Raw genomic sequence first — 27,377 nt, 5'->3', positions numbered from 1 at the left:
GTTCGAAAGCACCCCCGGGTGCAAGTAGATAAATAGGGACCGCTTACTAGTGGGAAGGTAAACGGCGTTCCGTGTGCTGCGCTGGCTCGCCAGATGCAGCTTGTCACGCTGGCCACGTGACCCGGAAGTGTCTTCGGACAGCGCTGGCCCCCGGCCTCTTAAGTGAGATGGGCGCACAACCCTAGAGTCGGACACGACTGGCCCGTACGTGCAGGGGTACCTTTACCTTTAAAAAAACAAATAGCCAGTGTAGATCTCCTCCCCACATCTGTATCAGTAGTGGGAGATTTTATCAGCAATGTATATTGCAGGTGTGTGGAGGAAATGATTAAATCCCTTCTATCTCCCTGCTAGAGTCCTGATACGGTCTCCATACTGGCTATGAGAGAGAGAGAGAGAGAGAGAGAGAGAGAGAGAGAGAGAGAGAGAGAGTGCATGCAACTCCGCCACCGACCAAAAAAAGAGTAAAGCAGTACTGCATGTGACTATCGTCATATGTATTTTGGTCCTCAGGTGGTCTTCAACTGCTTGTCCCCTTCTTTTTTTAATTGGTTCATTGCTAGCACCCAAAAGGATATAAAATGCATCAGACAGGATATATTCCTCCCCCAATAACTAAAATAGTGCAGTTCCTCTGTCCTTGGAATTAGGCCAGTTTGATATGGAATATCCTGATTATTGATAACTTTCTGAGGCACAGCACAAACACTCGTGGCAGGGTCCAGTTTTGATTGGCCCACAATGTTTTTATCAATGAATTGGTTTTATTAATCAAGTAACACTGAAACCCTACATTTTGAAAAGAACGTGATGGTGTGAGGGTTGTGTCCAATGCTGCATAAGCAAGCAAGCATTCTGCTTGCACAACAGGACTTATCCTTCCTATTCTCTCCCTGCGCCCCACGCCCACATTTGTTCTGGAGGGTGCCCCAGGTGCACAGGGCAGCTGCACAGATGAGGAAAGGAGGGCAGATTTCAAGGTGCAAGTCTGTTGCACAAGCAAAACAGCAGTGGTAGCTACAACACATAAGCAGTTATAATATTTATCTCAGCTACATTCACTTTTGTGTTCTGTTGAATCAATCAAAATAGTGTCAGATTCCTTTTTTTTGAAAAAATAGGGAGATATGTTATTGGCTGTCTTTAATTAGGTAGAAAAGTCTAGCACTGCCAAAATGCTCTGAGGTGGTGGCAGTGGGGGTGAAGTGCCATATTACTGCTAGCTCTGACTCTGAAAAATGTGTTTTTAATGTCTTTGAGCATTAGTATTAAGAGATCCAGCCATGCAGAAGCCTCAGGTGTATAACACTGGATTACAGAAGTATTATCACATTCTATAGCCGAAAATGCTGAATAAGGCACAATGTACCATGGTGCTTAATTTCTAAAAGCGGCAGGTGCAGGCCTTAAAACCTTGTCACCTGGAACCTCTGCCCTCTAATCCTGAATGAATGTGGGCTGATAAATGGGGTGAATTTATCTATATAGGTTCAAAGACTCCCCCCTTTTTTTAATCAATTGATACATTTTCAGAATTAAAGTTTGATTTCTGGGCTAACCCCTGCTATGTTCCGCTTCCAATTAAGCCAGTAAACACCATGTTTACTTCTCTGTAGTAGGAAGCCTATTCCTTTAGTTTATATGGTTGCGCTTGCCATCTGAATTGTCCTGCAAGTGTTTCATTATTGCTATGTGAGTAGGATGTGTGAGATATTTGCTGATGTATTGTTGATGGTTTGTTAAGGATCACCAGATATCATGACATTGAGTTGTGGCCAACTAACTTGTACTCAGAATAGACCCACTGAAATGAGTGAACATGACAAACTTAGGGCCATTTATTTCAATGGATCTACTCTGATTAAAAGTTGCAATACATCCCATTACATTTAATTAAGGCAAACTTTCCTATAGATTTTGTAGCTAGGTTGTTTCCGCTTTATTAGTTTGTGAGCACTTGGTGTGTGTGGGGAGAACACCCATTCTTTGCACAGGAGCACTAACACCAAATTCCATCTCAGGATGCAAAACTGTTGAAATATGTTCCAAATGGAAGATCCACCATCATTCACACACCAAATAGCTGTTATCATGCAACCGCTTCTGTCTAACAGGTTTTTGTGAATTTGGTCATTGCTCATTAATTTTCAAGGTGAAGCTGCTACCATTGCAGGTAGTGCACTGATCTGAGGGGGGTGCAGAATCTAGTCACCTATTTATTTATAGTCTCGGACAGCTGTACATTACAACACATGGGTCTAACTGTCTGACATAAAGATGTGTCTGCTTTGACAGGACTATTGCCAACTATCTGGTATGGAGAATGGTTTATTCGAGAATATTTAACCTCAGCCGACGCTTTCAGTATAGGTGGTTGGAGTTTTCAAGGGTAAGTGTGAGATTTTGATATCAATATGCCCTGTGTGCCTATGAAGCTTATGAAGACAGCAGTTGATAGATGGATTCTGTGAGTCCCTGTGCTTCCAGCTAGCAAGCTTGAATTCAATGCATTTAAAGAAGTTGGAGAACATCACTAACCTCTCTCAGGACATCAGGGCTCTAGTCTGGGCACAGAGCTGAATGAAAAATTCACAGGTTATCTTTTTTCTACATCCAAGTCTTTCTCCCTTTTATTGCAGCATCATGTTTCTGTGTTATGCTGTGATTTTCATTCTTTAACGGCTGGAATTTGAAGCAGAGAGAAAGGATGACATCATTGCTTGGGACTCTGTAATGAACTGAATAGAACTGAGAATTTACAATCTGTAGAGCTAGCTGTAGAGCTAACTTAAGATATTCTAGGGCTTTCCACATTTACCATTTATAGTGACATAGTTGTTGTTTGCTCCAGTGAAATGGTAGCTGATTGTCTGCACCTTTGTTCACGCATTGCTATTATTAGAGAGTGAGTTTTCCTTTCCACACTAATGGTGAGTGGTACCCAAATTGAGAAAAAGTTCCACAGCTGTATCAAATCCCTAATGTATCCTAGTGTTCCTCCACCCAGTCAATGTTGGAGTTGTGAGCATATGCATGGGGACAACCCTTTTGTGGCTGTTTAATGCCTAGAATTCCATACTGCTGCACTTGTGGGAGTATGGGAGATTAGAAGAGGAAACACATGTCTGCCTGATTTGCGGCAAATCTGGTTATAGTCATAGAATGTTGTTTGGTCAAAACAGGTAATCCAGGGGACAACCTCCTTACTGCCTCAGTGGGATAAATGTGTAAACTTCGTGGAAAGTGCTCTCCCTTATGTTGCTGGAAGAATGTTTGTAGATTTGCACTTCCAAGAAGACAAGAGGGATATGGTAGGTGAATTTTTGTGTCTTTGAAATTGTGCTGCTGCCTTCTACATTTTCTGCCCTCACCTCCTCCTCCCTCTGTCAGTATCACCACCTCCTCCTCCATCCCTCAATCCTTCCTCATCCTCCACTGCATCCTCTTATACCTTCTTTCTCCCCTTATCATTGCTGTCCCCTGCTCCGTGACATCCTGGTCACAGCAAGACCACCCTTCCTCAGAGCAAAGCATTGTGGGTGATGCAGCCCAGAAATCACTTGTGCCAATTACCACTTTGATGTGGTGGTGGCACAGGAAACTGCCTTAATCTGACCACTGGTGCTTTGTGGCCCCTTCTCCACTGCAACTTTAACCATTGTGTAGTATTTCATAGGTTGTCTTTAGGGCTATTTGTTACTATCCTGTTTTTCCCCAGAATAGCTGGAAAGATCAAATGACAAATGAGACATTTTAGTAACTGAGAAATGCCATGATCTTACATAAGTATGCGCAGAATTGTAGAATGCTATCCTGTGAACATTTACTTGAATAAATCTCACTGATATCATTGGGGCGTATTCTTGAGGATGGATGGGCCTGGGTCATAGACTAGTTGCCAGGTTGATCTCTCTTTTTAAAAATATGGCATCTTCTATTTTCTTCAGACTGCCTTTCCTTTTCCTGTGTTTCAGCTATCTAGATGACACCAAGCCATCCCCCCTCTTAGTTTGTAGAAGGTCCATGCTGAATAAATAATGAATTATGGGAAGCGTGGTATTTTTGTATTTAGTCACTGATGAGCTCATGCCCTGGATGTTTTCTTGTCTCCCTCCTTTTATCAAAGAGATATTATTTGTGTCTAAATATAGCACTGTTTTTGACCTACAGTCTAGGCAGCATTTCGTACGGCTACGCCTGAACAATTTTGATAACAACTCTGATGGTATGAATAGATTTCTCCTCCCACCCCTACTGCTACAGCTGGTGCATAAAAACCAGAATATACACCAGGGTCCAATTGTAGAGCTAGAATATGAACTGCCAACCTCCAAGTACAGGGAGTTCACCTCATTAGTGCACTAAGTTAATTGAAACAGTGCTCTGCCATCAATATCTCCAAGTTACCTTATTCCCTGGGATGCAGTTTACTCCCGACTGTTGAATGCTTGGTCATATTTAATGCCAGGGCTGTACTGGCTTCCATATTGTATAAAAATGATGTGATATTTAAAGGCTAGTAATGAATCATGAAAATGAGATGCTACAACCCCCTTCGGTTGTTTAGATAAGGACATTATTTCCCCCCACTTAGGTCAATCTCCAAACTTTCAATCAGGGAGGTGATTCACCTGACATTACTGGCACTTCCACACAGCATTTTGTTATGGAATTGGTGCCATTCATGCCTGGAAGCTTTGCCCAGCTTCCACATGACACTGTTCTCATCAAAATGCCATCCCACGATATTTTCCCATTGAATCTGGATTTATCCTTTTTGTGGAAAGTCCAATGAGTAAAAAAAATGTGGAAATGGTAAATCCAGAATGGATGAGGAAAACAATGGGATGTCATTTGCTATGCTGCCTTGGAACATGGAGGCTCCACTTCAGCCATCCTGGCTAATTTGACCTATGGACAGATTTGTCATCTTTCCTGAATTGCTTCTGAATATCAGTTTCTGGAAACCACAGGAGGGGAGAGTGCTCCTGTGCTCGAATCTTGGTTGCTGGTTCCCCTCAGCTGCTGTGTGAACACAGTGTGGGCCTAGATGGGCCATTGGCCTCATCCAGCATACTCATCTTACATTCTTATGATGCTGCATGTATGCTGCAGAAAACGTAACCAAGTGCACAGAAAAACGTTGCATGGAAGTGTCTTTATTACACTGCTATGTATTCATATTATATTTAGGTTACAGTCAACCACTGATGCTCTTGTACAATTTCCTTGGGCCTATATATATATATTGTCACATATCAGTTGTGCTCTATTCAGTAAAAGATTTTTTATAATATTTTCATAACCATGTTCTTCCAGTTCTTAAATACCTGAAGAGTAGTCTTGGAGTTAAAGGGTAGAAAATAAATGGAAGGGAAACTTTGCTATGGATTCTAATGTTCATACTTTCATAGGCACCAATCCCACACTAATTTAGTGCAATTAGTGACATTTAGCTGGGGACCAGATGAGCACTGTAGATGAGCATTTTGATTTGCAGATGTGAACACGCATCCAGATGTGTACATCTGTTTTGGCTACACACACACACACACACACACACACACACACACACACGGCTGCTTCTGCATGCAGAGCCCCTTCACTGAATTGGACAGAAAGTCTTCAGAGCATTTCACATTTCTTAAGTAATTATGGTAATACTTGGTGCAGATGGCAGAATTGACTGAAGGGATTCGTTGGGCCTTTATGGACATGCTGGAGAATGAAAACACCTGGATGGATTTGGGAACAAAGAGAAAAGCGATTGAAAAGGTAAAGGCATTTAAATACATTCAATTTTTGGATGAATGGGATTATCCATCAGCAATCTGTCTGAAAAGATGTCGTATGTGTGTATATTTGCTGTTAAAATCTGTGTACCCCGTTAACTTTATCGAGTATCTTGTTTAATCTTCGTTGTTACTTGCTTCAGTGGTTTTTAGACTCTTGGTCTTACACATAAACAAGCTAATAAATTATGTGGGAAAGATGTTATTGCCAGAAAATCAGCTAGTTCTCCTACTACATTATTCAAGTCCTGGAACTGAGAATGAAATCACTGGATTGCCCCTTTATTATGCTTCTGTGATCTTGAAGGCTTACAAGTTGTTAATACATGGGGACATGGGGAAGATGTATCAAAAATGCTAAACATGTTTTGATGGACTTTTTTTTAAGGGGTTGCACTTCTGATATTTCATTGGGGTTCACATTTTCAGTACTGATGCAGGTTATTCAGTAAACATTCTGGAGTATAGCTATAATGACTGCATTCAGTTAAAGGAGAATACATAGCATCTTCTAGGTTCTGATATTTAGAAGTTGCCCTTATATTTAGGAGATTCGTCTCCACAAGGGGAGATGCCACCCCAAAATAGTATTCGTTATGAGGCCCACAGTCTATTTTCAGTCAGAAATCATATTGTGATGGAATGTAAACATTTGCAGCACAATCCTGTGTACATGTCCACTCAGAAATAAGTCTCAGTGGATTCAGTTCCCAGTGAATTCAATGGGACTTAATAACCAAATAAACATGATAGGATTGCATGAAAATATAAAAACAGTACACCCGATGAGAACTTCTCTTGGCTTTCTCTCTTGTGGTGTTTCAGTCTTTCTTAAAGACATTGTTATGCTGTCAAACTTTTCACTCGTCAACTTCTGGTTTGTGGGGATGGGGCGTGCTGAATGGGATTGTGACCTTTTTTCCAGTGCACGGCTGGTTCATTTTGTTATATATTATATATTTTGTTATATAACCATCTGTGGCCACATGCAAAAGAAGTTGGGGCAATGTATGTAAATTTTACCTTCGTACATTAGCCTAGTTTCTCCACACAGTCTCACACCCCTCTCAATCTTGTGTCCAGGGAAGCAAGAACCATTATCTGATCTCAAGGACACATTCCAGCCAGGGGAAAAAAAGGAAACTGTGAGGAAGGCTTGTGGCATGACTTGAGGGTGTGGTCTGGAGGGAGTCCCAAGGGCCAGATAGAGAGAGCTAGAGGGCTGCATTTGGACCTGCCATTTCCCACCCCTGCTGTAATCCTATATCTGCTTACCTGGGAAGAAAGCCCCATCAATTCCAAGGGAATTGCTTATGGAAAGATGTATAGACTTGCGCTGCAAATCGTGTTTCTCCTTTTGCTTCTTGTAGGAACAAATGGAGGGCTGGCTTGTCAGGGGTGAAAAGGATTGGCTTTTATATGAGGAAGTGGCATTCGAAATATGTGATTTTCCAGCTGCAACCCAGAAGTAACTCTTACAATGTGCTATCTCTCTCACATGCTTAAATTAGCTCTGAGTCACAATATTTTCAAAGCTTTGTGTGATAGTAGAAAACCAAAGGAACGTGGCTTGTTCACAGGTGCTCAAGCATTCTTGGGACCATTCTGTTGTAATCCTCCATTTTAAACTCTCGGGGGAGAAGCTCATCCAAATGCCAAGTGGCAAATAGAATGACACTTTTGAAAAATACATGAGTACACAGAGGCAGAGGGGAAGAAATGGCCTCTTCGCCTTATTTGTCGAAGTGATTGGGTAGCATCTTATTGGCAAATGCCCTCTGTAAAGGGGTCTTGTGTGCAAGCTGCAGCTGAGTCATTTTCCATGCTGTGCTCAGATGAAAAGAGTCGGAATCCCCCCCCCCCATTAAAAAACTAAAGTCCAAAACCTTTAGATTTAAATAGTGCTTTGCTTTCAAGAATCAATTCAAAAATGAGAGAATTGAAACATCCTACACATTCTGAAAAAAACCCAGTAACAGGGTATGTTTTACAACAGCAGTTGGTCATATTCATATTTTATACGGCTGCAAAATAAAAGTCTGAAAACCATGTCAGGGACACCAGCTGGATGTGAATTTCAACCTTGCTTAAAGAAAATGTCAGGCTTGGACCTCAGAAACATGGGAAATTCATCAAGTGCAAGATTTGGGTTGGACTGAAGACAAAGGATGCAGCTCTCAGCTGTCTTACATAATCTCTTGTCTTCTCCTTCTTGACATATTTGAATTGTTGCGTATCCACAAATCAAGGTGCACACAAAGCTATAAAAAGCAGCAGTGCCTGATAATAACTTTTTGGGTGAAATGTTTAGTGCAAGGATGGTGACCCAATGAGATACCTGTCGGGTGAAAATTTCAGCAGTGAGGGATGTCTGTGTCAGAAATGTTCTTTAAGAGCTGAACTCAATGCTACATTTGCCTTTGGAATGCCACTGAACATGAGCTCCCTATGGTGAGTTCTCCTGCTCCTCAGGGTAACATTTAAAAGTGCTTGCCACATGACTTGGCTCCCTCAAGTAGCAAGTAACTCTCTCTGCATATTTGTTGCTGTAATGTGGATTGGGTTGATAGATCTTTATGGAGCTGTCACATACTGGGAAATGTTACTGTGAGGAAAGTAGGAAATGCTGTAGTTTTTAAGGAAGAGGGTGATCTTATTATGAGAGTCATTTAAAACTTTATAGAAGGCCTCATTATACCTGGCTGCCAGATGGCCTGTTAGAGGCAATAACATTAAATGAAACTCAATTTCCTTACTGATGCCTTATTGCTGCGCATGTCATCTGCCACCCCGAGTCAAGCTTGTAAACTTCCTCAGCAGGGGTAGCTACAGTTTTAAGAGGGACTCTCAGCAGGATTGTCACTTGTGGGGCTCTTCTTGCATTGCGGATCTCCAGCTGTCACCCTGGCCATTGGGCTTTATTGGCATTTTTTGAGCTTCCCTCTGGGCCATTGGTGAGGGACGCAGGTGGCGCTGTGGGTTAAACCTGACTTGCCGATCAGAAGGTCGGCGGTTCGAATCCCCACGACGGGGTGAACTCCCGTTGCTCGGTCCCTGCTCCTGCCAACCTAGCAGTTCGAAAGCACCTCAAAGTGCAAGTAGATAAATAGGTACTGCTCCGGCGGGAAGATAAACAGCGTTTCTGTGTGCTGCTCTGGTTCACCAGAAGCAGCTTGGTCATACTGGCAACATGACCTGGAAGCTGGAAGCTCCCTCGGCCAATAAAGCGAGATGAGCACTGCAACCCAAGAGTTGGTCACAACTGGACCTAATGGTCAGGGGTCCCTTTACCTTTACCTGGGCCATTGGTGAGGGCCAGCCAAGCCAACTCCTAGCACACCTCTGAATGTTTTGTATGTTTTCGTTGGGTATGTTTGAATAATTTGATCTTCTTTCTGGGGAGAGAAAGGAGCTACATTCATAGGAGCAGAAGAAGCTGTCATATACTGTGCCAGACCATTGGTCCATCTAGCTCAGGGGTAGGCAACCTAAGGCCTTCTCGCCTTCTCAATCCGGCCCGTGGACAGTCCGAGAATCAGCGTGTTTTTACATGAGTAGAATGTGTCTGGGTTCTTTGTGGGGCATAGGAATTTGTTAATTTTTTTCTCCTAAATATACTCCGACCCACCACATGGTCTGGACCAGCCCTTGGCTGAAAAAGGTTGCTGAGCCCTGATCTAGCTCAGTATTGTTTACACTGAATGATAAAGAAAAGCAGTGGTACACCTGCATCAGCCTTCATCTGCCCCAGCTGCAACAAAACATGTCTCTCCCGTATCAGTCTCCACAACCACAGCAGGTGCTGCAACCTTCCCAAAGGCGCACCCCTCTATTGTCTCCCAAGACGGACAGATACCAACAACAGTAAAATGGTAGTGGCTCTCTGGGGTTGCGGGCACAGATTGCATGGAATTCTAAATTGCCTGGGGAGGGGCCATGTGTACAACAGGCGCCTCACTTTTAATTTACTCTCCCAAAGGGTGGGTCTTTATGGGCAGGAGCAGCATGCATGTGGTGGCAAGAATGGAGCCAGTGATTGAGTTCCCCCCTCAGACGATAGCCATTGCACAAAAGGAGAGTGTCTGTAAAGGACTTTGATCTTTGGGAATTCCATTATGAATGGACTTAATCTGCACTCCCAGGACTACCGTGAATGTTGGAACTTACCTATGTGTTGGTTTTTTCACACCCCAAATGTTCCTGTTCTGGGTACAAAAAGCGTATCAACATACATTTTTTTTAGAATGAGTGCACTGAGGGAAAACAGAATAGCATTTAAATGCAAATTTTATCATGGGTTTATTTTTTGAACCACAGATTAGTGTGCAAATGAGAAAATTTGATTTATGTGTGAGGGCCATGAAGAAATGGCATGGATCATATGAACAGCCTGATCTGACCGTCCCTATGTGAAAGCAAAGGCGGTTACTGTGTTCCCCTCTCCTTTGTTGAAAAGAAAGACTAATGAAATCTATAGCATAGGACTTTGATTGACTTGGCACTGCTGAAGGTTGCTTAAAGGAATAACAGATATTTAGTACACAGTTAGCAACACCTACAGTAGCAATATATTTCTATGCACCATTTGATCCAGTTAAACAGATTCCAAATGCTCTTGTATTCTTTTCTCTTTTTTTTGAGTCAGAGTGCAGTTCATGCACAATTCTCTGGATGGAGCTCAAGGTGCTTCCATAGAGACTGTAGACAGCTCAATAACCAGTGGTCACCACTATGCTCCTCTCCAATGTGTTTTACATTAATTTAAGGAAGATTTTAAATTAACAACCCATATTACTCCTTTCCATTTAAGGCTACTTTCCCACGAGGCTTGAATCAGCCTTGGCTCAAATCAAGTCTGCAACGCAAGTGCAAAAGTTACATAGCCAATGATATACTTTTAATTCACTTTCCATGCTAACAGCATTATAAACATATGGCACAAAGAGCAGAGGAGACTTTTCCAGGTAGTTTTATACACAACAGGCTCTCCTCAAAGTATGTTACCTCATTAAAAACAGTTTTAACCTTTTAAGAATGATTCTTATTTGCCCCCTAAGAAAGTTGCACACATTTTAACACCTTTTATTTTGTGCAAGATTTCCTCCTCATTAACAAACCTAGGATATTAGTTGAAATTAACCCTCTTCATTCAAGAATATATGTCCCTTGTACCCCCACTCCTCTGCCCTGCCAATGGGAATAAAAGTGTTGGCTAGCCTCGGCACCTTCTGTGAGTTGAAGGGTGGCAGTCTGAACCTGGGAATCTGTTTCGACTCGTGCCACCCCCTTGCATGAGCCTGAATCCTAATGTCACCCTTCAGCCTCCAGAGAGTGATAGAGACAGTGATGGGGGAGCAGAATGCCTGAAAAGGGCTATTGAGCAAGAATAATTCCAAATATGTCCCTACAAAATTCTTATTTTCAGTCCCCTTGACACTGAGCAAGAGAGTATGTACCAGTGGGTGTGTGCTTGTGTCTGCATGAAAACGAGGAGGTGTCCCTGTTATCACTGAAGAGCAGTATATTAAATGACTATTCTGGAGGGCAAAAATGTGAGGCTGACAACATGCTCCAATCTTTCCCCCCTCCTTCCCCATCATCACAACTTCTGTTCCTCTTTTGTGTGTGATGCACTTCACGACTGACTCCCAAGACTTAAAGGGATATTTTCCTATAGAAGCCAATTATGTGCATTTTATTCTTCCACTTTCTGTCGGGTCTTGGCACGAACTGTGCAATGGTAGCTCAAAAGTGTTTTCTTTTTTTAAAAAAATGCCATTGTACCAAAATATTTAGACTCCCATTTTATCGTGTTTCTTGATTTACCACTTAAACAGCATTACTTTGCTGCCTCCTTGTCCTTTGGGTGTTTATGCCATTGTGTGCCTGACATGCTCTGTAGCTCATTATGCTAGCTGGCCGTGGATGTACTTAATCAATAATTCTCATCCTGGCCCAGCTCTGAGTCACCCTCTAGCCGCATAGAAAAGATGCTGAATGTGGAAAACACAATTTTCAGAAAGGGCTTTCCTTTCCCTCACATGAGACACATAGATAACAGGCTGCTCTTTGCGAGAAGCCAATGATTGTGCATTTCTGCTGCCTTGGCACGATAAATGAATTTTATCACTTGATTCCTCCCCAGTCATAAATGTTTCTGAAAATGTTGGTGGATAGTGAGCAATGCAGGAGGGAGAGACTCTCATGACCTGCCCACTAGCTGTGTGCATGCCATACCATTAAAGCATGCCATACCTGTGAGCTCTAGCTTCAATTCCCAACACCCTTAGACTGGACTGAAAGGAGGAAATCAGATGTAACAGGGCAGAAGGACCGCTTACCTCGGTGGAAGAGATGGAGACAGGCTGAATTATCACAAAACTGGAGATCTTAAGATCTCCCTTCACTGCCATTTAATTATCAAATGGGCATCCCTGCTTTTTAACTAAAACGAAAATCTGGGCTGCTGCCATATTTTAATTCTATGTCCACGTACAACAGCCATACTGTGCATGCCAGAGTGCATCTAAAATTGTGGCAGTAATTGGAGAGAACTTTGAAGGGGCGTATATACAATGGTGGATATGAGATGTTGAAGAAGCAGTAGCAGTGGCTGCCTTGAACCCCAACTGTGGGAGAAAGGTGGGATATAAATACATTAAATAAATCAGTGATAGTCTAGTAACACCTGGAGGATCACAGGCTCTGCCCTATGAGTATCCTGGGAGGCTTGCCTGAACAGAGGAATTCATCTGAATGGGATGGAGCAGATATATAGGGAGCTATGGGTCGAAGAAGTTGCAGACATGTGAATCATGCGAGGGGTCTGATAGCATGGTGGGTGCTTCTACTTTTTGGAGGGCCATCTGACTGTGAAAAGATGCAACCATAATTTCTATTATTATTTAATTTCTATACTGATTCATGCTAAAATAGGATTCCAAGAAGTGTATGACATTTCCCGAACAAAATATGGATCTAGGATAACCAGGTGAAACACATTCCTCTTCCCTGGCATGATCTGAAACTAATCGCCAAAACACATTTCGTTATCTCTTATCTTTTGGTGTTAGATGATTTGTTGCCGTCACCTTCTGCCTTGTTACCTGGCTGCTGCCAATGCTCAGTCAGTTGTACAGGAATGTCAGCTCCATTAATAACCTGAGCACTGCTCAGACAGATTGCGGGAGAACCGGTGAAGGGAAAGGAAATTGTATTTAACCCTGGGCCCAAAGCTGTCATTTTATTTCCAGAGCCCAGCATAACTCCATAAGGCTAACACAATTGCGTGAGATCAGAACACTTTTGGCCACTCTCATATTTGACATGGAAAAGGAAGAGAGGTGGACAAGGACAATGCATGTATGGGCACACGGAAGGAGCTCTTATAGTCAACTGGAATGCAACAGTGCGCAACAATAGTTAAGCAGCCATTCTCATAATTCTTTAAAGATCTGCATGTGACCTACCGGGGCTGCTGTCAGGACCTGGGCAGCTGCTGAGGTCCAAGCCCTAGGCAGGGTTCACTGGCAATGATGTCTGGTCTTCCTGTCTCCCCAGCCATGGGCTACTCCAGCACCACACGAGCTTACAATACCTGTTAAAGATCTGTCCAACTTTTGATACATTCTGTAAGTTTTGGGAAGCCTCTTAACCTCACATGGGTCAGTGTTACACATGTGTACAAAAATCTTGCCAATCTACATAGCAACATTTGATGGGTTAATTGTGCATTTCTTTAAATCACAATGAACAGTGGAGGGAATCCACATAACTGAGATAAAAGCAACAGCTCATTAAACAGAAAATTTAATGGCTGCATTTTGTAATGTGAACTCCCTTCAGCTTTTGGGGGATGAAGCTCTTGCACTAAAATATCATTCTGAATCAAGAGGAAAATTATTGTTTTTTATTCTCCACCTTTGACTTAATAGTTTACAAGACTTCAAACGCAGTCACTTTGCATTGTACTACTTCAGGTAATGAAATATGTTACTGTTTTATTTTAGTATAAAATCTGTGTCCAATAATTGTATTATTCATTTATTTGTCCCCCGCCCCGCTTTTTTGCTAGCCAAAGTAAAAGATAAACAAAACACCCCAATACATAAAATGTCTGCACAATTTTTTAAAGAATAAGAACCAACAATACCAGTGTGATTCTTTCTCTTATATGCTCAGCATATAAAACAAACATCCCAACTGAGTATAATACAGATGATGACTCAGTACTTAACACCAGGACAGATTTTTCTTTTCTTTTGCCAGCTACGTATTAATATGTTTAACTGGCTCTGGCTATTTCTCTCTTAAGACCTTCTATAGCAGACATTTCCAGATGCAGTATCTTAAAACTTCCACTCACATGGGTGCTATTTAGTTTGAACTCTGCATTCTGTGCAAGATATATTGAACAAGGTTTCTAATCGCCTACCACATTCCTCCCAGTGTTTGGAAGAAATAGAGTACCAGCCATATGCATGCAACAGTTTTAGCAGATGGTATTCAGATAGCCTACTTTCCATGAAAAATGAAAACACAGACAGACATGTACACAAAGAGTCAATTCATTGTTGCAATTAAAGGGCCCATTACAGAGCGATGAAACAGTCTTGCTTTCAAACTAGATTTTATGCTAATTTCCCCAGTAAATTTATTTATTTTAGAATTTAAAAATTGCCCATAAAAAGAGAGACAATTATGTATGCATACATCACATTATATCATTTGTGATTATTGTAAAAAAGTGTTGTTGCAATAGGTCCAGGTTGTCAATGCATAGTGATCTATATGCGCCCTCTTAAATGGTCATAATAAAATGCAATGTTGTACAGCGAGAGTTGAGATTAATGCCTTTTAAAAAATTCTGCTTTGAACATAATTCTAATTTATTGCTAGTGCAGGGATCTTTTTTAGTACAGGAATAGTTTCAACAAGCCTGGATGTGAAAGCCTACAGTGCCCAGTTGCTGATCCTGGAGACCAAATTTAGATATTACATGTGGGATCTGCAATTAGGATTTGCCCAATGAGATTTTTGTTGCAGTAATTAGTAGGCATGTGGGGCGCTTTTTTTTGGAAGACTGGGGAAGTGGCTGTCTATAGGAGAGGGTCTCTAACCCTTTCCCAGTATACATCACAAACAATGCTCATCCTGAACTAACCAATAATTTCTGGGATTTTGTCTTTTATAATTCTGAAATGTTGACATATTTAAATGAAGGTATGAAATGATTAAAATAATGGCCAAAAAGAACAATTTCCTCTTAGAGGGCTTCCCATATTCTTTCTCTTGATGGATGATAGAAGTTAAATATTAGCAGCACAGTGCAGAAAAGGCTATGCAAAGAAATGAGAAATCCAGGAGAAATTAATACCCTGTTGAAAGTCTTGTGCCTTATCTTTTGTGTCAATAATGAGTTAAGATGCTATCTTATACTACCATGAGCCAGATTAGTCTGGGTGCTGTTGTTAAAACTGTTCTCCTCTCCTGTGTGATGTAAATGGTGATATGGTGGTCTTTGGCTGGTCTTTTTATGGAAGCCGCCCAGAGTGGCTGGGGAGGCCCAGCCAGATGGGCGGGGTATAAATAATAAATTATTATTATTATTATTATTATTATTATTATTGTTTTGTCGTTTAGTCGTGTCCGACTCTTTGTGACCCCATGGACCAGAGCACACCAGGCACTCCTGCCTTCCACTGCCTCCTGCAGTTTGGTCAAAATCATGTTAGCAGCTTCGAGAACACTGTCCAACCATCTCGTCCTCTGTCGTCCCCTTCTCCTTGTGCCCTCCATCTTTCCCAACATCAGGGGCTTTCCCAGGAGTCTTCTCATGAGGTGGCCAAAGTATTGGAGCCTCAGCTTCAGGATCTGTCCTTCCAGTGAGCACTCAGGGCTGATTTCCTTCAGAATGGATAGGTTTGATTTTCTTGCAGTCCATGGGACTCTCAAGAGTCTCCTCTAGCACCATAATTCAAAAGCATCAATTCTTCAGCGATCAGCCTTCTTTGGCTAGATTACTCAAATGAATGAGAAAGGTTTTAAAGGATTCTGCTTAGATTCATAAGCCATTATTTCCCAATATATATTGAGGTAGCCTGTTTAATAGCTGTTTTCCATATCACATCTTCAGTTAAGACAAAGATATTAAAATCCTTCCTATGACCAAAGTCACAATGCAGAAGGGATATATGTATACCTATATGAATTACACACTGGGGTACCAAGCCAGAGATGGATCAATTCTTGGTAGGCCCATATCTCCCTTGAAAGCATATTCAATGACATTTCCAGTGCTGCCTTTGAGATTTTCCTCTGGCATCTACTCAGTGTCCCTTTGGTTATGAGGTGGTTACCCTCTTCTTCCTTACCCCTCCCTGGAAGGTGGTGGATTCTCCTTCATTGGGGGTTTTTAAGCAGAGCTTGGCTGCCCACCTTTTGTCATGGGTGCTTTAGATGAGATTCCTTGCATTGTAGAGCTTTGGACCAGATGGCCCTCAGGGTCACTTCCAACTCTACAGTTCTGTGATTCTATGATAAGTACATAGAGCTGAAGAATGAAATTGGAAGAGTGATGCTCTTTCCCACTGCCACTTTGTACTCTTCGTTGCCACTTCTCACAATGTACTTTACAAGGCTCAGATTTCAAGGCTTTTACCCAGATTCTCTGGGAAAGTGAACACAAAACTTTCCTCTTTCTGGTTGTCAGGGGTGAGGGGGTGGGGTGGATCTGATATGAGAGAGAGAAAGGAACAGAGGTGGTGGTGCCCGTGATGCTCGCTCAAAAACCCAAAGGAACCCATTGGTCTAAAAAGGTTGGTGCCCCCTAATTTATATTGTACATAAATTCCTCCCTTTTCATTTTGATTTTAATCACTACCCTAAGTGCTGTGAGTAAAGATTATAATACCTCTCCCAAGGCTGTGGATGTCCTGTCATTCTGACCAGGCAGTCTGCTTAATTTTGTTCACACGTTATCTTTCAGAGTTGGTTTCTTTTTCTTTTTGGCATTTAAGTGCTGTTCAGTTGACTAGGCCTTTTGGATGGCTCACAAATTAAATCAATGCAAATACAATTACCTAAAACATAGGAAGCTGTCTTATACTGAGTCCGGTCAATGGCCCATCTAGCTCAGTACTGTCTGCTCCAGGGATAGGGAACATTTTTGGCCAGATGTTTATCTCCCCCACCCATGTGGGCTAAGTTTGAGAGGTGACTGAGACTAGCCACTTGTCAGTCATGTGACCTAATGTCAGGTGACTGATAAGTAGGCATGTCTGCCCACCTGTCAATGTTGGCCCACTGAGGTAGGGGACCATTGAAGTGATGCCAGCTGATTGACAGGTAGGCATGGTGTTGGAGAAATGGCTTCATGGGCCAAATTGGATCCCCTGGCAGGGCAAGAGTAGACCTTGAATGACCTCAAGAGTAGGCTCCCCACTCCTGGAATACATAATCTGGCAGCAGCTTTCCTGGTTTCATGCAAGAATAATTTACCAGCCTGTCATGGAGAAGTCAGGAATTGGATCTGTATACATGATGTTCAGTTTAGTAAATAAATAATATTTTCTATTGGAGACAATTAACTGATTTTTTAAAATTAAAGTATCAAAATTCAAAGGAATTTGTGTAGAGTTTTTCCGCGTTGAAATACCAAGTGCTTTGGGGTTTGATCAACATTTTGCAGTGAGTGGTGCACTCATAAATCATCCACTATGCTGGACCAGCTAATCTCCATAGATTCTTAAAAAACAAAACAAAACAAAAAAACCTACTGAATAATTAATCCAGTTGCAAAATGGATAGTTTTTGGAAAGGCAGCAGTTCATAAGCTATTCTAAACCATTTTGTTCCTTGCGCTGGTTTAATAAAAAATGTTAGCTGGCATATTTGTGTGGATGCAACACAAAGGCTGCTTAATTAAGTGATTAAAATGATTACTTCTGAATACATGCAAGACATTTGTGACTTACCTAGCTCATTTAAGCAGCCAACTCAGTGGAAATGTAAATAAGATGTTTCCCTCTTGCCTTCTTGAGCTGAAAATAAGAAGAAAAAACACTCAGAGCCCTCTAATATGTCAGCTGAAAAGTCATTGCACAGCTTCAGCCATTGCCGGAACAACAGTAGGGTGATCAAAATGGATACAGTTGCATTTCTGCTTTCCTCCCCACCATTTACAAATGTTCCTAAAGACCCTCCTGCTCCTCATGGAAAACCAAGTGCAAATATTCTCTTTCATTATCATTTGCTTCATTTCCTATTTTCTTTTTCACAGCATTTGTCTTCCATTGTTTTCTCCTGGCACCAGGGATATTTGCATGACAATGGGATCTTTCTTGCTTAAGATTTCATCTGTTCCTGCTGCTAATTCCCCACCTGTATTCTTCTGTTTGTGACATCTTAATTATCTTCCTTGCAATTAATTGTGATGTTACAGGTAGAAGATTTTAATTTCAGGTGGGAAATAAAAACCCAAGGGCTGAGGAACTGTCAAGAACGAGATGGTAAAGTTTCTGGAATGTTCCTCCTTCCACCGCCCCGTTATAAGGGGAGGAGAAAAACTATGGCATTAGCCACACATTATTCAATAAAAATGGAAACACTCAGAAAAGCCGTGGAAGATTTTCCTCCACTCTGAGCTTCCTTCCCACAGATCCACATATCGATGGCTAATCACTGAAGTTTGTAGTGGTCAATGAGATTCCACAGGATCTCCTGTTCAGTCTGGCTTATGTTTACCCCTACCCCCGGCCACCCTTCTTGCCCCACCAGGGGATCCAATTTGGTCCATGAAGCCATTTCCGCACCCCCTGCCTCCTTCAGCACCATACTCAGCTCATTATTCAGATAATACACTTTGTGTGGTGGGGTTTGGAGTCCTGGCACAATGTGGTTGACATCTTTCCCAATAGTGTGTACACATAATAGCTATGCAACAGGGCCACCATTGCCCTAGGTGAGGCAGTTGCCTTAGGTTGCAGTCTGAGACCAGCTGGGAGGGGTGGTAGTTCTGGGCCCCCAAGGAGCATGCCACTCACCTCCTCCTTTGTTTTCCACCCGTGGCCACTGCCTGGGAAGAACAGGGCTGCCACTGCCACTCCTCTCTGCTTTCTTTGTTGCTTCCCACCACTTTCAGTGCACCAGAGCTTTCTCTGAACAACTCAGAACGGGGCGGCAACAGGTGTGCCATTTTCTGTTTTGCTTCAAGTGACAAAATATTTTGGGATGACCCTGCTAGACTGTAGACCACTCCCATGTTTGGAGCATTTGGTGATGACTTTATTTGCATGTATGTTTCCACCACATTGGGCATCAGAAAGTTCTTCCCTTTCAGGTCAGTCACCATAATGGAGGAAGTGTGGTAAGGGTGTCTGCTTTTAAAATTTATGGTTCATCCATTTGATCTCACTGGGTATTTGCTACAAAAGCTCTCCTATTACTAGTAGGATGAGTGGAGTATCTGTGGTACTCTGACTCCCATCGTGCCTATGGCCAGGGATGATAGGAGTTGTCACCCCAAATATCCAGAGAGCCACAAATTCCCCACCTTTGACTTTTTAGGAACCTCCATCGTGGTGCATTCTGCTGATATCTCTTGTGGCACATGGTTTTGACAAGCATAATGGGATGTTGCTATGTGTAAATGGGATGATAATGTATCTTCTGAACAGTGGATTGCCATAAATTATGCTAAAGTTTATTGATGGAACCAGTGGCTCTGTATTCTGAAACTAATGGCAGCCGTGTAAGGTCACATCCATGTAATAATGGAGATTCCTTCTCATCATGATGTTTGTATTTCTTTCCAAAGGCGAAAGCAGTTTTGGCTAAAGTGGGTTACCCCGAGTTTATAATGAATGATACATATATTTCTGAAGGCATCAAAACAGTAAGTCTTGTTTTTAAATTGTTATCTATTGGTATTTGTTATGATGTTTGCCATATGTAAGTCACAAGCAGAGGAAACAAAATAATTAAAATTGGCCAGTGTCCAGAGAGGCTCTCGATATCAGTTGTTCAAGGGCTTGGGTTTAAAGCCAGAAAAATATAATTTAAAAAACAGCACCTTTCAATGAAAATAGTTCACTTACAACAAGACACCTTAGCTAGAGGTCTGCAACCAATATTTTTGCAACCAACATTCACCTTGGACACATCCTGATATTCCCTTCCCCACATACCGTTTTGCTTGCCTCTCTCTATCCCAGCTCATAGTTAAACAGTAGAATGAATAGACAGGTGTCCCTCACATTGTACATGAGTCGGTGTCCCTTTCCTTCACCCCACACCTTGAAGAATGTGTGGACAACAGGCCACCAAACCTCTCATCTGTGTGTGGAAGTCTCATTCACATGAATTCACACTCGAAATTCTATGAGCTGGGCTTCCTTCCAGACTATCTTCATGGGAAAAACCTCATCTTGCAAGTTCTTAGGGAGGAAAGTTATAAAATGGAAGGCAGGTTCTTCCACACACCATGGGGTTACTCTTTTCCACCTACAACTCTCCTCTTTCCTTTCTTCCTCGTGTGTGCTCCTTCATAACAAGGTTTTGCACAACAAAAGATTATATGCATAGGCTTTTTACACAGTATAGCATATCTGTTGAGGCAGTGTTGATTCCTTATAGTCATAATTCCATTACATGGGTGTAGTCAGGATTTATGTTGGTGGGGGCAGTACCTCAGTTAAGTATTTTTTATTGATTTACTTTATTTAGGGGACAATTGCCCCCTTGTCTCCCTGGCTATGCCCATCTTCCATAAGGACCGCCTCTCCACATAGGAACCAACCCAAACCCTGCAGTCATCATTTGAGGCCCTTCTTCGTGTGCCTCCTCTGTGAGAAGTCTGGAGGGTAGCACACAAGAACAGGCCTTTTCTGCAGAGGTTCCCAGGTTCCCCTGCAGAGGTTCTCTGGCACCTTCATTGCATATCTTTAGGCACCAGGCAAAAACATTCTTTTTCTTACAGGCCTTTGGCTAATTAAACAATCTATGGCCTTTCTTAAACTGGGGGATATTATTTTGTTTGTTACTATGTTATGCATTTTTGTGTTTTTATATCGTAAACTGCCCTGTGATTCTCAGATGAAAGGGTGGTATAGAAATTTAATAAATAAAATAATAATAATTGTACTGCAGCAAGATAGAATTTGAATTGGGGACAAGAATCTCAACTTTCCATTTTGAAAAGCAATTTCAAGCACAAGAACAGGCATCAAGGCATTTGGGTATGACTACCTGAAATTTTTTTGGGGGGGATGTGAGGGCAAAGTTTTTCTGTCCTGCACAGGTTCTAGTCTCTTTCTTCCAGAAGCTGAAAAAATTGCAAGAAGCAATTTTCAGAACATTCAGCTAATCACGGGCTCTTTTGTGTATGTGTGCACAGAGTATAGACACCTCCAGGAATTACTTTGCATTACCTAGCTAGTGTCTTAAAATAAGCCTGCTGTATGTTTGATTAAAAAAAAAAACCAACCCAAACCAACAGATTGCAATGGTGTTTGATTGGGATTTGATTCAAAATTGAAATTTTGTTCTCAAAGGAGTTATTATTTCAGGATATATTGTCCAAGACATAAATGGCTTGCACATTGACACATCGAGCTCCCACAGGAGGTAAAGGGATATTAACTTTCTGAGTGCTGCATTTCTGCTCTTAAAATGTATGCCTTTAGCTATAGCACAGTTTCCCTTGCTTTGCACATTTCTTGAGTTCTGCTTAATCTCCCACATTATTTACATGAGTCTGTTGTTAAGCATCACATCTCTGGAGGATAAAGTGTTTTTAATTGAAATGGAGGACGATGAGTAAGTACTCCAAGCCTTATTTAATCCATAAAGGGAAGTCTTAACCATGTCTCTAGTTATGTTTATTTTACAATATATGCAGTGTCTGTCTTTGAGACAAAACAGTGATCATTGTCAGCTGTGTCGTTGGAACAAATTAATGGAAGTTGCAACCCATTTTCTGAGTCATAATCCTACTGCAAAATTGCTGTATATTTCAGTAAGCTAAAAATATGTAGCCCTACAATACACCACACAGTGTCTTCACTGAGGCCATAGTTCTGCCTGTGATGGTTAAAGCAAGCTGGGAAATGATAATAAGTCACTCCTTTTATTGCTTTATGTTCACATCCTATCAAATCATTGTAGTGTGAAGCTTCATAGTTACAGATATTTAAAGCCAGACAGGCCAAACAGCTACAACAAATCTTTTCTAGGCAATAACTCTACAGTTGGGAATGATGAAAGTAGGAGATCTAGTTTATTTTCAAGTTGGTCAACCAAAAATAGAAGTAATTTGGAATAAGTGTGTGTGTGTGTGGGGGGGGAAATAACAAAAGTATTTATTAAATAAACATATCAGTAGCATTTATATTTCACAAACTGTGATATTCAACTAGGCTTAACTCAGAGTATACCCATTGAAATACATGGACTTAGTCATGTCCATGTATTTCAGTTGGTCTACTCAGAATAAATGTTAGTTGAATATCACTGCAATACTTCAGCTCATTTATTTTCTAGTATGTGTTTTTAGTTGCATGGCATGTGGTGGTTCTGATGCATGACACTGACACTGGTGTGGCAAAAATAACTGGGGTGCAGCAGAGAACAAGCTGCTTTTGGCAGCGCCCTTCTTCACTGGGGGTAATTATATTTACAAGAAGGCAAAAGGGCTTAGCTAGTGGTAGGACACATGCATTGGATACACAGTGTCCCAGATTCCAAGTAGGGCTTGAAAAGAGACTCTGTTTGAAACTCTGGAGAGTCTATGCAACAATACTGGACTAAATGGACCAATGGTTTTCTGCTGAAACTGAGTTAATGGTTAGCAACACAGGTTGGGATATAGATCAGAGAATGTGAGAAGGAAGGTAGAGAGAGCTTAAGGTGCAGCAGACAGACTGATGGTGGAACTTTAAGGACATCACTTGCTGAGTGGGTGGCGGTGAACTCTTCACTTACAATATGTCAGGAGGTTTAATGCTATCACTTGAGGACTGAATCAGAGCAATGGATTTTTATCACACCAGATGTGTTAATTGGCTGCCCAATGCCACAATGTTTGTGTTATCAACAGTCATTGTTGTTTTCTTTTTGTGTGTGTGAATAGCCACTGTTAAAAATGTTACTGCCATGGCTGTACTTTTCTGCATTTTCTTTCCTTCTGACCTCACTATTTACACCCACACCCATCCACACCCACCTACCCAATGCAGGATAATGCACCCAAAATGCACTGTAGACCACAAAAGCTTATGTCATAATATTGGTGTTAAGGTGCCACAAGACTTTTGGTTGCTTTTGCTCAGGAGACTAACATGTGTACCCTTTTGGAAACTAATATTAAGTCTGCCATTAAGTGCTTACATTCCATTGGTCTTATTTGGGCATAACCCTTCTTAATAGGGAGGCACAGGTCAAATCTGTGTCCAGGGCAGCTGTTTACCAGCTCCATCTGGTACGTAGGCTGAGACCCTATCTGCCTGCGGACTGTCTCGCCAGAGTGGTGCATGCTCTGGTTATCTCCCGCTTGGACTACTGCAATGCACTCTACGTGGGGCTACCTTTGAAGGTGACTCAGAAACTACAAGTAATCCAGAATGCGGCAGCTAGACTGGTGACTGGGGGCGGCCGCCGAGACCATATAACACCGGTCTTGAAAGACCTACATTGGCTCCCAGTATGTTTCCGAGCACAATTCAAAGTGTTGGTGCTGACCTTTAAAGCCCTAAACGGCCTCGGTCCAGTATACCTGAAGGAGCGTCTCCACCCTCATCATTCTGCCCGGACGCTGAGGTCCAGCGCCGAGGCCCTTCTGGCGGTTCCCTCATTGCGAGAAGCAAAGCTACAGGGAACCAGGCAGAGGGCCTTCTCGGTAGTGGCGCCCGCCCTGTGGAACACCCTCCCACCAGATGTCAAAGCAATAAACAACTACCTGACATTCAGAAGACATCTTAAGGCAGCCCTGTGCAGGGAAGTTTTTAACGTGTGATATTTTACTGTATTTTTGGTTTTTATGGAAGCCGCCCAGAGTGGCTGGGGAGGCCCAGCCAGATGGGCGGGGTATTAATAATAAATTATTATTATTATTATTATTATTATTATTATTATTATTATTATATTTTCCAAATGGTTTATATGTTGCATTTCCTGCATTTCCTTCAAAACAGTAGAAATACAATTTACAAATTCCTTAACTTTACCACGTAAGAGACAGGGTGGGAATAATTTTTCACAAACATTTTCCCAATGTATTTTTAACTTGACATTTAAGAAATATGAAGTCAGTCTTACATCTCAAAGGTTAAGCAGCTTTTGTTACATGCACCAGAATAAAAGGTTTTGTGGAAGGTGATAGTTTTTTTTAATGCACTCTTTGGTATTTTGAAAGTTGCACTAAGCTGCCGATACTTTTCAAACAAGCCAGGAGCAGTAATTAGACATTAACGACTTACGATCTGTAGCAGCAGAGTCTGAGTTTGAACTGGAGGTCCTGGCATTCTATCTGCTTACTAGTTATCTGAGTCCCCTACACACTGTCAGCAGTCATATTTTGTTACTCCTTGATGCCGTAAAATATTTATTGGCCCTTGAAGGGTGTAATTTGAAAATTAATAAATAAAAATGGAGCTGCTTTGTGAGTATTAAAACTCCAGGGGGAGATCAGCTTTAAAAAATAAATAACTTTATTTATTTTGCTTGCAAACCTCTCATGTTTAAATGCATGCCTTTAGCTTTGCTTACCCCTGTTAGAATGATTAACTCTTTGCTCTTGCATGCCCCAGGGTGGGGTGTGATAGTTCAGTTTGCCCTCCCTTGCACAGTTTGCCCTCATTTATACCTTACTTAGCACCAAAAGGTAGATGGCTAGCAGTGGCTGAAATGAACATAGTATTTTAGGGTGTAATCCTAAAGCCAGTGGAAAGTTGGCTGAGGGGCTATTGGATGTGGAGAAATTGCTGTGCTACCACTGACAAGGCTCACCTCAGCTCACCGCCTCCATCTCTAGTATGTCAGCAGGAAACTGGGCAGGCGCACATATCCTGATGGAAGGGGACATGTGAAGAGTATCTGAGGATCCACTTGATTCCAAGCCCCTTCATCCCCCCTCCATTATACTCCAAAGAAGCTCTGAACATCAGTCTTTCCCTCCCTACAGGAGGGGGGATAGGCAGAGAAAAAGACCCTCCCCTTGCGCTAACTGCACTGAGCTGGCAGGGCTTCTGAAGTGTCAGAAAATTCCCCCCTGCTTCATACGATTGCTTTGTCATATATCTAGATACAAGCAGTGCCTATAGAATAGCTATTTGAAAAGTATCTCAGTTGCTGAATAGTAGGCAAAAATGTTTTGCGGACTGTGGGATTTCTTGGGAAATGTCAGCATCTTTGCAATTCCTGGCAGTCTTCTAAATATTCAGCAGTTTCCCGACATTCACATGTCAACAAGTTCCATTGAGTTCAGTGGGGCTTACGTCCAGGTAAGTGGATTAGGGGTTTCAGCCATAACATGTAAAAATAAAATTCTGTAATGCAATTCCCATTCCTTCAGTTCTATAAAGCAATTCCCATTCCTTCAACAGTTGCTGTTTATGGATTTAATAGAAATGGTGCAGCTCTATGGGAATGATATGTTAATATAAAAAAGAAATCTCTGAAGAAAAGCTCAAATGAATTCTTGCTCGGTATCAGAACATTTCAATTCAGGGCATAGGGTTTTTGAGAATGTTTTGCTTTGCAGACATTAAAGTTATTCTTTGTTTTCCTCGTTGAATCTATTGGTTATACTTGCATAACCCTCGCATTCTATTCCCAGATGAAGTTTTTAGAAACGGACTATTTTGGCAACGTGCTTCAGACCCGCAAGCAGGCAGCGCAGTCCGATTTCTACTGGCTGAGAAAAGAGGTTCCAAAAACAGAGTGAGTAGAAAAGAAATGCAAAAACTAGACCCGGTGCTTCATCACATAATTGACATGCGGGGAGCATAAACACTCAGGGCACCATCCAGCCAAAGTTAGGCACTTTTAAGCCTCATTGATTTCAATGGTGGAGTTACGCAGCTGCTTAAATCTCACACAGTGAAATCAATGAGAATTAAAAGTGCTTAGCTTTGGTTGGTTTGGAGCTTAATGTGTGTGTTTTCTTTTCTTTTCTTTTCTTTCAACCCCCCCCCCCCCCAATAATGGAATTGTAATGAGATAGGATTTCTGCTGGCAGTTGTGGCAATTTTGGAATGGTACAATTTTGGCACATTAGACTTTTCTAAAAATAAGAGGAATGGTATATATACTTAGCACATAACCTGAGGTCACTTAAAATGTTTTGTTCCGAGTTAAATTGATGATGTACTTCAATAAAAATTGAGTTTTCTCCCTATGAAAACCTGAGCTGGAAATACAGATTTGGCTTAGTCTTGGTTATCAAACTTATTCTCCTAAAACGTGTTTTCAAATGTTCATCTGGCTTTGATCAGACTGCAAAGGAATGCACTTTTGCATATGAGGAGGAGAGAGCAGTGTGGATGAGCAGCAGGAGTTGGATATGCATCTCTGTCTTTTGCCAATAATTGGCACACCTCACAGACTCGGCAAGGTGCTGTTGTCACTCACTGCTTGCCAAAGACCTAACTTCAGTGTTTGATTCCTTGCCAGTTGCACTTGTTGTGCCTCTTGTGATCCATGTTTCACTTTAAGTAGTATCGTGGCCCCATAAAGTCTACTAAAAGCTTCTGGAGAGTAGCTGTGTACTGTCTGATATAGGGAAGTGGGACTTGCAAACAAATGTTGCCACATGCTCCCATTCAGGGTTCCAGCCAGCCAGCCAGCCAGCCATGATCTCTTCTAGGATACTCCATTCTATTCTCCTCCACACTAGATTCCTGCTGCCCCACCCAACAAGTAGCCAGCATTTCATGCCCACTGAGCATGCTCAGTCTTCATTGAGCTGCACTCCTGCCCCCTCCCAAGCCTGCTGATGCCACCTTCTTGTGAATGAATGGTGCTGTTTTCACTACATAAGAACAGGCACTAAGAGATTGAGTTTGCTATTATCATATAGGATTCTAGATCCTGCTTCCAATGCAGTGACATGGATTTTCCCCACTGGGTGGAAAAAAATGGCTGATGCCTATGAAAACAGGGTATGTGACAGATCTTTGCCTGCACTGACATGTCTAATAGTACCAATCCTGTGTGATGAATTCAGGTATCTTTTTTTGGCCCTTCAACCATTTATCAACATTGGTAATATTTGGTAAGGAAAATGGGGTGGTGTTTCATAGCAAGCATGAGGAAGGGAGATCTATGGACTGGAGCCCTTGCGTCTGTGACACTATTTGTGATACTATTCAGAAGCATTAGCAGTGGCTGCAGCAATATAGTAATTGTGATGGAGGAATACATTGAAACTGTAAGAGAGAACCCTGAAGGGATCAGTTTGAGACTATTCTGTGCTATAGATCAGCAAAACGCATTATATTTATCTCTCCATGAGTTTCCAGAGCAGCGAAAAACATTTGCTCCTTTATGAAAAAGGAGATAAAGACCCTTGATCCTTCATTCTTGTGGAAG

At 41.8% G+C, this 27,377-nt stretch overlaps 1 protein-coding gene across 3 annotated transcripts in view; it reads left to right on the top strand.

Moving 5' to 3' along the window:
* Positions 1-27,377, top strand: part of PHEX (phosphate regulating endopeptidase X-linked) — a 100,020-nt gene that overhangs the window by 43,570 nt on the left and 29,073 nt on the right. For all 3 annotated transcript variants that reach the window (XM_077927425.1, XM_028727498.2, XM_028727499.2), the window contains 5 exons: positions 2,296-2,389; positions 3,183-3,311; positions 5,674-5,775; positions 19,609-19,686; positions 25,624-25,727. In XM_077927425.1, the coding sequence (XP_077783551.1) occupies positions 2,296-2,389; positions 3,183-3,311; positions 5,674-5,775; positions 19,609-19,686; positions 25,624-25,727 (507 nt within the window). The remainder of the gene's footprint in view (positions 1-2,295; positions 2,390-3,182; positions 3,312-5,673; positions 5,776-19,608; positions 19,687-25,623; positions 25,728-27,377) is intronic.

This window comes from Podarcis muralis, chromosome 4 (genome assembly GCF_964188315.1).
Source record: "Podarcis muralis chromosome 4, rPodMur119.hap1.1, whole genome shotgun sequence".
NCBI lineage: Eukaryota > Metazoa > Chordata > Lepidosauria > Squamata > Lacertidae > Podarcis > Podarcis muralis.
This window is presented reverse-complemented; position numbering and strand designations above follow the sequence as displayed.